The sequence below is a fragment of the Fusarium vanettenii genome (assembly GCF_000151355.1).
Source record: "Fusarium vanettenii 77-13-4 chromosome 5 genomic scaffold NECHAsca_5_chr5_3_0, whole genome shotgun sequence".
Lineage (NCBI taxonomy): Eukaryota > Fungi > Ascomycota > Sordariomycetes > Hypocreales > Nectriaceae > Fusarium > Fusarium vanettenii.
Genome location: NW_003315878.1, coordinates 1,463,263 through 1,475,279, shown reverse-complemented (window position 1 = coordinate 1,475,279; position 12,017 = coordinate 1,463,263). Strand labels below are relative to the sequence as shown.

At 51.8% G+C, this 12,017-nt stretch overlaps 6 protein-coding genes across 6 annotated transcripts; 3 read left to right on the top strand and 3 right to left on the bottom strand.

The window, feature by feature from the left end:
• Positions 1–409: 409 nt before the first annotated feature.
• On the top strand, positions 410–2,847 carry NECHADRAFT_40969 (uncharacterized protein; the record flags this gene model as incomplete). Its single annotated transcript, XM_003051231.1, has 2 exons — positions 410–2,625; positions 2,679–2,847. 2 exons carry the CDS (start codon positions 410–412, stop codon positions 2,845–2,847), a joined length of 2,385 nt encoding a protein of 794 aa, XP_003051277.1.
• A 173-nt stretch (positions 2,848–3,020) lies between these two features.
• On the bottom strand, positions 3,021–3,708 carry NECHADRAFT_80585 (uncharacterized protein; the record flags this gene model as incomplete). The annotated part of the gene is made up of 2 exons (XM_003050836.1): positions 3,021–3,209; positions 3,259–3,708. 2 exons carry the CDS (start codon positions 3,706–3,708, stop codon positions 3,021–3,023), a joined length of 639 nt encoding a protein of 212 aa, XP_003050882.1.
• Positions 3,709–4,009: 301 nt separating this feature from the next.
• Positions 4,010–4,625, top strand: NECHADRAFT_40840 (uncharacterized protein; the record flags this gene model as incomplete). Its single annotated transcript, XM_003051230.1, has 2 exons — positions 4,010–4,165; positions 4,230–4,625. The coding sequence occupies 2 exons, from the start codon at positions 4,010–4,012 to the stop codon at positions 4,623–4,625; spliced, it is 552 nt and encodes a 183-aa protein (XP_003051276.1).
• Positions 4,626–5,389: 764 nt separating this feature from the next.
• NECHADRAFT_41285 (uncharacterized protein) lies at positions 5,390–6,335 on the top strand (the record flags this gene model as incomplete). The annotated part of the gene is made up of 3 exons (XM_003051229.1): positions 5,390–5,737; positions 5,786–6,116; positions 6,166–6,335. The coding sequence occupies 3 exons, from the start codon at positions 5,390–5,392 to the stop codon at positions 6,333–6,335; spliced, it is 849 nt and encodes a 282-aa protein (XP_003051275.1).
• Positions 6,336–6,459: 124 nt separating this feature from the next.
• Positions 6,460–9,612, bottom strand: CHR2121 (SNF2 superfamily RAD26-like protein; the record flags this gene model as incomplete). Its single annotated transcript, XM_003050835.1, has 2 exons — positions 6,460–6,693; positions 6,784–9,612. The coding sequence occupies 2 exons, from the start codon at positions 9,610–9,612 to the stop codon at positions 6,460–6,462; spliced, it is 3,063 nt and encodes a 1,020-aa protein (XP_003050881.1).
• Positions 9,613–10,316: 704 nt separating this feature from the next.
• NECHADRAFT_73710 (uncharacterized protein) lies at positions 10,317–11,337 on the bottom strand. The gene is made up of 3 exons (XM_003050834.1): positions 11,219–11,337; positions 10,945–11,051; positions 10,317–10,832 (listed from the first exon to the last, which is right to left on the bottom strand). The coding sequence occupies exons 1-3, from the start codon at positions 11,233–11,235 to the stop codon at positions 10,783–10,785; spliced, it is 174 nt and encodes a 57-aa protein (XP_003050880.1). The 5' UTR covers positions 11,236–11,337; the 3' UTR covers positions 10,317–10,782.
• Between the last annotated feature and the right edge of the window lie 680 nt (positions 11,338–12,017).

Here is a 12,017-nt window from a genome sequence, read left to right as displayed (position 1 = left end):
TTCAACATGTTACACCTCCCTGTGAGCAGTAATAGGTCACCAACCATGCCATCCCAAACATGTTGCGTAAAGATCATATATTTTATGACATTCGGCCTCAATAACTTGTTCTCCAAATAATATGGAAATATGCAAAAAGGCCAACCTCGAGGTGGGTATCAAGGAGGGCAGCTCATCGCGGGTCGAACAAACGGTTAAACCCCGGCCAAGGCTTCTAAACTCCAAACCTCCAAATTGAGAGCGCTGCGATTGGATTTTGAGATCCCAAACTGCCGTGTCGAGCTTCCCGTTGCCATCTTTTGCGCAATATCCGCCTCAAATATGCTTGTGTAAGGAACAATTCGATCGTCGACAATGTTGAGAACCCAGCTGATCCCGTCAGTTCCGCCATCTCATAGACAAATCCATCATGAGGGCACAATTGGCCCGCCATGCTCGACGGGTCCTTGTCCAGCACGCCCGATGCCCGTCCTTTGCACTCTACTCGACTCCCCTACGCCGAACCCTCCCTCCCAGATCGATAAATAATGGGCAGTCACGCCGATACATATTCGAAGGCCTATTTTCGAAGGCGCCTCGAGAGGTGCGGCAGCCCGAATTCGAGCCGGGATGGATGAAGATTATGGTCTGGCGGAGTCGCATGCTCGACAATCTGCGTCCCCCGCCGACGGAGGAATTGGTTCAAGCTTGGAGATCATTCTTTGATGGGAAAATGTCTAGCCGGAGGCCATTGAATGGTACCCAGGCCATGCAGTGCCGCCGACTTCTCAACTATCTTGTGGAACAGCGCGAAACATCCCCCGAGTCGAAACAGAGCCTGGAACGATCCGACATAGTCAAGGCCCTCGACGCCCTCGCCCAATTGAGACCTCGTGAGAAGACCCAGGACCACCTCGAGTTTGCCAGGTCCATATGGTCCACCCTCTGCTCAAGCAATCTGGACAAAGAGCAATGGGCACCCACTGGTGCCAAGTGGCCGCAGTACCTCAGTATATTATGTGCCTTTGGAGGCTCCGAGGAAGCTCTGGACTTGCTCCGTGCCCACTGGAAGGAAGTTGTCAAGCGCAGCGATTCTTTCAAACGGACTCCTTTCTTGTCCGTAGCTCAGGCCTTGGCCTCTGACGGACACGAGGAGAAGCTGCTGGAACTGGCTCAATACGCCGAGGAGAACGGTATTCCTTATGGAAAGCGCCTTCAAACCATTATGGTTTCTTTTTTCATCCAGAGAAACCGGCCCGCCGAGGTCAAGGCCTGGTTCGAGAAAGAAATCTCCGGCCAGCAACGCTCCTTTGAGATTTACCCTCAGTTGGCTCATTTTGCTGCCCGCCACGACCTGAAGGACTGGGCGGTGCCCTTCTTCCTCGAACTAGGGACAGGATTGAGTGGCCAGAAAACTGAAAAGAAATATTGGGATGCTTTGTTCCAGGGAATTCTGATCCTTGGAAAAGGCCTCAAGGAAGTGGAGGTCATGATGTCCAACATGGAAAAGATATCTAACGGAATTCTCAAGGCTGATACGAGCACCATCAACGGCCTCCTTCGTGCTGCCATCGAGATGGGAGATCCAGCGTTGGTGGACGAAATACTGCCACTTGCCGAGGGTGAGGGGCGTGGGCTGAATGGCGAATCCCATCTGATCCTGATGAAGATGCACCTCCTATCAGGCTACTTACCAGGAGTTCAGGCTGCTTACAAGAAGGTAGCGCACTTTGAACCCTGGCATGCTGAGCCTGACCTTTGGTGGGAGTTTAGCCAGTTGTTCAACGAGTATCTCGTTGCCCTTTGCGCCCAGAAGACACCGGATTACAAGCATATTTCCGAGATGCTTGAGTCTTCAGAGGAGACTCAAGTGCTCCTCGATCCAGAAACGGTCGCTACTATTTGTATCCGTTTCCTGGAGAACGAGCAGCACTTTGAGGTGATGGATGTTCTGTCCGTCCACGCATTTCACTACAGCGCCGCAGAGCGAGCAGTGATCCAAGACGCTCTTGTGGACTTTTGTATCAACGAGCTGAGTACTACAAGGGCATGGGCCGGATATCAACTTCTACGGCAGTTCTTCCAGGATCTCAGCTTCAAACACCGTGTGAAGCTGATGGAAGCGTTTTTCGAGCGCAAGCGCCCAGATATGGCAACCCATGTCTTTGGCCATATGCGGCAACACCGAAACAACGACTATCATCCCAAGCGCGAGACGTATGTTTCCTGCTTTGAGGGTTTATCACAAAGCCCAGACGAAGAGGCTTTGGAGATGGTCCACAACATGCTCAAGATGGATATGACGCTAGAGCCAGACACGAAGCTGTACACATCGCTCATCCTTGCTTACGCAGCCAGCGAAAAGCCTCTTCAGGCAATCGATTTCTGGCAGTTGATAGCGTCATCGCCTGAGGGTCCAACATATACCAGTCTGGAAGCAATCTTCTGGGCTCTTGAGCGCAGCCCAAGAGGGTCCAAGAAGGCCCATTCAATCTGGAAGCAGCTGGAAACGCTTGACGTGGAAATCCCGCCTCAGGTTTACAACGCTTACTTGGGAGCTATGGCTGGCAGCGGGGAGTTGGAGAAGGTGGAGGGCATGATTACAGAGATGCGCTCAAGGACGTCGAGTGAACCGGATGACATGACGTGAGTTTGACCCCGACTACTGCCAAAAATTTGTCATGACTAACACACAACAGACTAGGTATAGCGTTCAATGCTTTGCCAGGACAGGCGATGCAGGAGGCCTTTAAGAAATGGGCCAAGGCGCAGTATCCAGAGGCTTGGGAAGTCCTGGAGAACAGAGGCAAGCGGTTGAACAGAGATTCGCTATGCCAGTTCAAGCTCAAAAGGGTGTTGAAAGCTTGAAATGTATCAAAAAGGGAAATGATCAAAAAGGAGGGGGGTATGTTCCAAAAGTTGGTTTTTGATGTAGACAACTGTATCAATATGTTACATAGAGGTCGTGGCTGTTATACATATGACCAAAAAAATAATGACCATGACATGATCTCATACAATCCGACTTTAAACTAGGCTTCTTAATGTCGACCAAAGAATTGATCCCGTAGCATCTCGGGGTGGGCGTGGATGGTGGGATAGATACCCATGCCCTGGACCCGGCGGACCATCTTGGCCACCTTGCGTTGGTTGACGGGTCGGAGACGGGTGAGTTGGGAGTGGTTGATCATGCCCGAGGGAGAGGTGAAGTGCTCAATGAGGGAGAAGTTCTATACACGTTAGTTGAGGGGCATTTGAAGTGTAAGATAGGTAGCTCACCTTGTACATGTCGAGAGGGCTGATGCCGAGAGCATCAACAACATCCACGTTCCGCACCGACCTCTTCCTCCACTTTTGCATCTCGACGGGACTCAGATCGTGAGGCGAGTAGACATCACCGACCTCCCAGCGACGGGGCATCTGCTTGAGGAAGTCGCTCGACATCTTTTGGTTGCGGAGAAACTCCATCTGGGCCGTCTTCTCGCGCACAAAGCTCGCGTCCCTAGCCTTGTACCGCTCCATCATCCGCGCGGCAGCATCGCCGGGCTGCACTCTCGGGGATCGGTCGGCGCCCCGTCTGTTGCTGTTGAGGTTGGCGAGACGGCTAGTGTGGGTGCTGCCCGTGAAAGGGTCACGGGGAGGAAGGGCGGCGGATGCGGTGCAGGAGAATGGTCGGACAAAGGCACGCACAGCCTCGGCGGCCGTCGTCGTCGGTAGTCGAGGAGGCATCGTGTGTAATCAATTGGCGGGGCTTTCGACTTGGAGTGTGGGCTTTTGGTGATGCTCCGTCGTTGGAGTTTTGGGAGGTTTTTTGAGATGCCCGGAACATGCCGCCCCCGTCCCACCCCCCGGAGGAATTCCGCAGAGAGTAAACGGCCCCACTCAGATTTTTGATGGTTTTCCAAAACTCCAACCTTGAAACTTTGAGATTCATCACCAATTACTCGACCGACGACGACGGCTAGAAACTCGATCGAGGGGATCTTTCTTAGGCTTCTTATACTGTCGCGACACTCGAAATATCTTCATCATGGTCCGAAAACTCAAGCATCACGAGCAAAAGCTCCTGCGCAAGACAGACTTTATCACATACAAGTCGGACAATGGACATCGCGACAAGGCTGTCATTCGACGATACATGATCCAAAAGCCTGAGGACTACCACAAGTACAACCGTCTCTGCGGAGTATGTCTTCCAATACCCTCATCTCTCTCTACAGACCAATGTCATGCTAACTCTACACCTCCAGTCTCTCCGACAACTCGCCCACCGTCTCTCCCTCCTCCCCCCCGAGAACGCCACCCGCCGAAAGCACGAAGAGCTCCTCCTCAACAAGCTCTACGACATGGGAATCCTCTCCTCATCATCCAAGCTATCCGCAGTGGAGAAGAACGTGACGGTCAGCGCTTTCGCCCGTCGCAGACTCCCCGTGCTCATGACGCGGCTGCGCATGGCAGAGAATGTGCAGGCGGCGACAAAGATGATTGAGCAGGGCCACGTGCGCGTGGGGACAGAGACGGTCACGGATCCGGCGTACCTGGTTACGAGGGGCATGGAGGACTTTGTGACGTGGACCGTCGGCAGCAAGATTAAGCGCAACATTATGAAGTATCGGGATCAGCTCGACGACTTTGAGCTGCTGTAGGGGACTTTACAGACAAATTGGGTTTGAGGAGTTTGGCGCATGGTTTTTTTTTTCTTGCAAGAGCGGATTCTTGGTTTCATGGCATAAAATGGTGGATGCTGGAATGGAAGATCTGATCTGTCGAAGTCAGGGGGGATTTGCCTTTGTGAACTTGTTAGTTCGCAGAGAATGAGACGATGGAAGTTGTGGGAGAAGACTTGGGGATGAGCAGTTGCAACTAAGAACGTGGGAAATAGATAGGGTCAGTTACCTTGGCCAGAACTGTCCTCTGTTGTCTACATTGCTATCTACACCAAGGAATGCTTAGCCACTCATGAGCAACTCGGCCCTCAAATCTTCAGCAAGCAGTATCTTGAGCAGCTTTCAATACTTCAACTCGAGCTTCATCAGTTATCGAGGGTGGTCAAGTATGCCCGAAGTTACACTTTACTCGTCATCATAACCAAGACCCTCCCCATGAAGCAATCTCCAAAACACCATGATACAAGTAGTGCTACTCATGAACCATACAAGATGAACGGAATAGCTTCATCCTCCCTAATAAGACAATCAACTCGGTGAATTGCGTCAGGTCCAGCTACCACACCCCTCCATCGGCCCCGCTCGGCTCCGTATGCCGGGCCGGAAAAGTTACAAATGTCCCCGAACACCCCAAGTATAAGCCCTATTCTTTTCTCATACACAGCGCTCTTGTTACTTTTATATCAACTAAAAGGTATACTCATTGAAGATTCGATATATCGTGGACTACTTGATCGCTCACCATGGCTATCCTCTCCACCCTCAGGGAGCTCTTTCACCATCTCATCGACCCTTATCTCTTCATGAGCATATCCTTTCGCTTCCTCCCCGGCACCATCCTCGACCTCCTCCGCGCGGGCGACTTCCGCACCCTGCTCTCCCCCTCAGCCTTCAAGGAAGCCTGGTTTGGCAATACCTGGGCCTTTGTTGGACCCCAGGTAAAGGTCAATGCCGAGAAGCGCGTAATTCCCCTGCTCGAGGGCCGCGTGCACAACGGTGAGGTCGTGGAGGACGTCGTCAACCCGCCCATTGATGGGCTTGTACTTGAGATTGGTGCGGGGAGCGGCATGTGGGCGGATGTTTTTGCCAAGGTTGGTGGGGGTGTTGGTGGTCATGATGAGCAGCTGAGGCATCGAAAGGGTGGGAATGGATTAACCCGTGTATACGGCATTGAACCCAATCCTCAGTCAGCCGCAGCTTTGAGACGGCGTGTCAAGGAGGTTGGGCTCGAGGGTGTTTATGAGGTTGTTCCCGTGGGCATCGAGTCTATTAATGATCCCGCAGCTTGGGACGGACGGATTGAACCTGGAACCGTCGACTGTATTGTCACCATCTTGTGTCTTTGCAGTATCCCTGAGCCTGAAAAGAACATCAAGCTGCTGTATGAAAGTCTCAAGAAGGGCGGTCGATGGTATGCCTATGAGCATGTCCAGGTTGAACAAGGGGGGTTCCCACTCCGCGCTTATCAATGTAAGCTGAAGATATTACGCTTCAAGAGAGTCAATGCTGATATGAGTAGGGCTCACAAATCTCTTCTGGTCGCAAGTCATGGGTTCATGTCGCATGTGCCGAGCTACGGGCAAGACATTAAGAGAGGCTGGGTCGTGGGAAAAGATTGATTTGGCGCCACCAGTGGGTGAACCAAGATTCGAGTTGCTTCCTCATGTTCTTGGAACATTGACCAAGTAGACGGTTGGCGTACAGAGTAAATGGGAAGTAATGTCCGTGTATAACAGCAATGACCAACAATGCATATGAAAGAACAAGACATCATGAATTATTCTGGGTATCAATATCCAAACTCCAACGCCAATTAAAGCTCATCATCGTCGTCGTCATCTGAAAGAAAGATCGAGGTCCTCTTACTAGAGCCGTCCATCTTGATCTTGACTTCTTGCGAATCCTTTTTGTCCAGGGGCTCTGTCTTTAGAGCCTCTGTCTTTAGAGCCTCTGCCTTGATCACCACCTTCTCCTTGGTCTCATCAGTCTTGATATCCTCCACTTTGACAACCGACTTTGTCTCCAGGTGTTCATCCTTTACCTCCTCCTTGACCCCTTCTTTGACATCAAAGACATCAATATCAACTTTGGTCTCCATCTTCACATCCTCTTCCTTGGCATCAATTTCGGCCTTTACTTCCGTTCTCATATCCTCTTCCTTGACGAGACCCTCACGGATCAGCTTAGCCTCTCTCCTCTTGTAAAACGTGTCCAAGCAGTTCCTCCTCGCTTCCTGAGTCCAGTTTTCCACCACCAGAGCAAATTCAGTCGCATTCGCGAATCCAAACTCTCTTGCCATCTCGCAGAAATGTCGCAGCATCACCTCATTTGGGGGGTTGTAGAGACTGTGCAGACCGTCCCCGCAGTCTTCATCACTCTCTGCAAAGAGAGCATTCTGACCATCCACATCGCCCTCTGCATATGAAGTCATGGCAGCCCGGCGTGATAGCTGTTCCTCCACTTTCGACGTTCCAATAACTTCCGAGTTGTCGTGAGTGTATTCGACACCGGCCGAAGTAAGGATAGCTTGGATAGCGTCACTTTTTGGCACTTTGGCCTTCTTGGACTCGAGCAGTTTCTCCTGGTTCTCAGATGTGAGCAACGCAGCCAGCTGGCTCATGCCACCATCTTCAGCATCTGTGTCCTCGTTCTTGACTATGCCAAGAGTCTCCTCGTCCTTGGCCGCTTTTTCCATGTCGACATCCACGAGGTTCACACCAGCCTTGGCTTCGGCAATGTTGGTCTTGTTCACGATATCTTGAAGCAGCCCGCTGTCGTTGTGATATCTAAAGATGTTGCCCAGTCCAAAGATTTCACCCTTCCTCTCGGTATCCTGCTGGACACCTTTGAAGTAGCGACGCTCAGACGATGCGGTATATCCGATGTTGGCTTGCTGTTGCTTGTAGATTTGTCGTGCGTACACAATCTCCTCTACCGTGCCTAGTGAAATGAGTCGAAACACTTCAACGTCACGGGTCTGGCCGATACGGTAAGCTCGATCCTGAGCTTGAAGGTCGTAGGAAGGGTTCCAGTGAGGGTCAATGATCACAACCTTGTTCGCAGAAGTGATGTTGAGTCCCACGCCGCCAGCCTTGGTTGAGATGAGAAATACAAACTGCGTCGGATCAGAGTTGAATGTGTCGACAACTTCTTGACGCTGTTCGTAGCTCAGAGATCCATCCAGGTAGCTGACAGTGTAGCTCGTGTTGGTGAACAGATGCTGCAAGATGCGAAGAAGTCGCACGCTGTGAGAAAAGACAAGGACCTTGTCTCCGTTGCTATGCCAAAACTTGAGCAGCTTCTTCAGAACTTTCCACTTTCCACAAAACTCGGGATTAACCAGATTCTTAATCCGGTCCCTATTATCGTAGAGGTGCTTCCATGTATCTGGCATACAAGTCCGAAGGGTATTTAGCTCTGAGGTATGTTTGGTGTCCACGTCGGTCGTCTGTGGAACCAGCAGAGTAAGGTGGTTTGCCAACTTTTGCAGCACAATCATGCTGGGAAAGACAATGCTTTGCCATCTTGTGCCGCTGGACAGAAAGCGGTTGCAGCACCATCCTTTCTTGCTCTTCCCGCAGCAAGGTTCAGAGAGAGTTCGCAGAATATCGATCTCTGCGCTATCCAAGAAGTTCTCGTATGCATCTCGCTGAAGGTCTGTGAGGGGACAAAAAACGACTCGGTCTGTCTTCTTTGGTAGTTGATGCGCAATGAGCGTCTTCATTCTTCGTAAGAAATACCGTGGCAGTAGATTGTGTGCCAGTTTGTCGGCCGTCTGCCTTGCGAGACTGAGCTGAGCCACGGTTGCATCGTGAGACTGTCCAACAGTCAGGGGCTTGGTGACGGCTTGCGTCCACTCGGCGATTGTTCCAAAATGGCCAGGATTCGTCCAATCCAGTAATGTCCAAAGCTCTTCGTACCTGTTCTGGATAGCGGTGCCAGTAAGGCCAATGCGGCAAAGCGCATTAATCTCGTTGAGCGCTTTGGTGGTTTCTGAGTATCTGTCTTTCAGCCGGTGACACTCATCAGCAATCACGGCGTCCCATTGAACCATGTTGATTGAGCTCCTGCTATTCTTGTAAGTGTCGTATGTAGTGATGACGATCTCGAGACGTCCAGCACGGGCAGCACTGAGAACATCTTCCTTGTGAATTCCGTGAAAGAGATCAATGTGCCACCAACCCCAACGGTTCAGCTCGTTTTTCCAGTTCATGATGAGGGATCCGGGACACACGACCAAGATCCTGGGGTACCAGCGGTCATTGTACTGCCGTATTTGCCGCATGCGCTTGGCGTCACGCTCATCACCAGTCTTGCCAAACGCAGCGGTCAAGAAAGCGGCCACCTGTACTGTCTTGCCGAGGCCCATGTCGTCGCCCAGAATGCCACCTTCCTGGTACACAAACTTTCTGTGGAGGAAAGATACGCCAGCAATCTGGTAGTCTCGGAGGTACTGTGCGATTGATGCCGGAATGAGGCCTGCCGACTGGGGTAACTCGATATCCTGATATGGTCGAGAGGGTTTGATTCCGCTGCTCTCTTCGAATTTGGGCCGTTCGTCCAACTCCCTTAGTCTCCTAGTTTCTTCAAAGTGTATACCCGTGTAGTCCGGAGGAACCATGAGAGCAGCATCGTGATGACGCTTCTTGTTGGCGTCAAACTTCCGTCGCCGCTCAATCAGATATTCAGGCAATCCTGCGAGCTCAAAGTCTTCCTCGGGGGCATGGTCATCTCCATGCACATCATCCTCTCTCTTCTTCCCTTTAGACTTTCGTTTAGCCCTTCGTTTCTTCGGTTTCACGGGCAAATCATCCTCGTCGTCAGTCCACTGGACCTTTTCCTCGATCTCGACGGGCTGTTTTCTTTTCTGGGCCGCCTTGGGGAGGGGAGATACATTATCCCCAGACTCGGAAGCTGTATCTCCATCGTCGAGAATTTCAATCACCTCTACCTTGCCTGGGGGCATATTTGGAGCATGAGGTTGGTATAGTGACCGTGACGAGTGTGAATTCACGCTCACGTGTGGCGACGCGTTAGGCACGTCGAGGCTTGAGCGAAAGCACGTGACCCGACTTACAAGTCTTTACCCAACACATCAGAATCACACCAGGGGTCAAACTCAACTGCTTTTCGCTAGAGCATTCTACAATACTCCATGCTCGGTAAGCACTCTCTCAGCTTCATCCCTGGCCTGCATCGCCCAAGACTCTCGTCAGATGACTCTTGCAGCATTGCAACGCTCAGCTCAGAGCGAATGTGAATGTCTGGTGTAAAACAAGGCCCCACTCCACTTTCCACGGACGCATGACAGCTGCTCAGCCACCCACCGAAGCACCCGAGCTTGTCTTGTCCAATCCAATCCCGGTAGTTGGAACTTTGATGAGTGATGTCAGAATCTTTTCGCTTTCGGTTGAAAAGTTATCAGCATGATGAAAATGGTAAAACCAGGCTGGGGGCAGCCTCCCCTGTGCGGGCTTGAGATCATGATCATCTTCGCATCGCGCAATCTTGTCATGGTCTCGGTAGGCTGCTTCGTAAATATTGCACTTATTGTGGGATCGCCAATCAAAACACCATGCCAGAGTCCGTGTACTTCATCTGCCGGTACTTGCGCGACTGTAACTCGGACCATTTTAGCTTCACATCATTCAGAGAGAAAAACAAAATATTCGAAGTGGAAAGATCAGTTGGATTGACGGGTATCGAATTAATAACTAAAAAGCCCAGCGCGTCGTTGCCTTCAGAGCCAATCCAACATACGCCTCCATGTCGCAAACAAAGGAAAGGGAATAAAAAAGAGTTGCAGAGCACTCCATGTCTGTCGTGAAATCGGCACCCAAACGCCCAGGCGTGGGTCACCGGCGTAAGGTATCAAAGCGAAGAGAAAAGTATGCACCTCATCACGGCGCCCTCGGCGACAGCATGCGCCCAGCCGTGCCCGGCATCCTCGGCAGTCATTGGTGTCTTGGCCGTCAGACAATGCGTGTCCCGTGGTCCATGACTAGCTGCCGTGTCTGGCTGGTCGTTGACGGTTCGGGAGCGGGGCTGGCCGACGCTCCCTAGAGCTCATCTCATCGAGCTGAGCTGAGCTGGCCGGGGACTGCTACGGCCCCGAGAAGCGAGGTGCGAGGCCGCCTTAATACTTCAGGATGATGTACAGAGCGTGGATGATACCGGGAATGTAACCTGCAAGGTGGGGTTAGAAGACTGTACGCATCGGGGATAGGAATGTCATGGAAAGCGAGATGCTTTGACTTCGGAGGAGCCGGAGATGAGACTGAGAGATAGAGAGTCTTACCCAGAATGGTCAACAGAATGTTGATGAGGAAATCGGCGCCGCAGCCACGCTCGAGGAAGACACCCACGGGAGGGAGGATGATGGCAAGGATGATCTTGCAGATGTCGCTGTTGTAAGTCAGTACATGTCTTGTCTTCTTGCTGCTTCATCGTCTCGGAGGAGCTCGAGAATCCGGGGCAAGACATCATATCGACAATTACATTGTTGCGACATGAAATGAATTGCGGAATAGTCGGAATGACGTCGTCGCGAATGAAGACGAGGGCGAGCTTACCTAGCAGTGAAAGGCATGATGTCGGTTTTGAAGAGTGGTTACTCGAAGAGATGGGTTTGATAGTGGTCGAAAGTGTTGTATCGAAATCTTTACGCAAAGACGGAGTCGTGTGAGCAGAGTATGAGTTGTAAAAGGGCAAGTTGTAAGAAGGGGGGAACAAATTGTCTTTTATATCAGCGATCCGGAGCTTCCTCACCCATGCACCTCACACCCCATTCACTGCCCTTTTCCCATCTTGGCTCCTCGTTCCAACTTTCCCCGTTTCCTTGACGAACCACGCAACCAAGCAGAACCCGTCATCCCGCAGCACCAGCACCGACAACCCCGTGCTCCCCGTCAGCCCAGCCCTGCGACACCTTCGAGTTCTGGGCACTGCGTCATCGATTCGCTGGTCATGAAGGAGGGGGTGGGCAAGCCACAGGGACGACGTCTCGGAGCAGGGAAGCACGGCCAAGCGAACTCTGCCCTGCTTTTTTTCTCCTGGCCAAGCACAATGCGCGCCAGGACAAAGGTGGTCCATCTTGGTAAGAAGCTTGGAGAGGTTTGGGTAGTCGGCAGTTCCATGTCCTAGAAGGCTACGTCATGAGTACGCCGCAGGCCAATCGTGAAAGGGTCGCTGTGGGGCGACGCCACGATGGTTTACGCGGATGCAGCTAGATACGGGCGGTACCGTGATGCAGCTGAGCCACATATGGCGCAGCAACGACGACAACAAAGCATCACTCCATGGAATCACGATCCCCTGTGGCGAGCAAATCGCCATTCATGATTTGATGCATTTGTTGTCGATGTGGCTTGG

Coding starts and splice junctions, on each gene's coding strand:
- NECHADRAFT_73710 (XM_003050834.1), bottom strand. Junction 10,833..10,944: donor CATTCTGTTGACCATTCTGG/GTAAGACTCTCT, acceptor CCCACCTTGCAG/GTTACATTCCCGGTATCATC.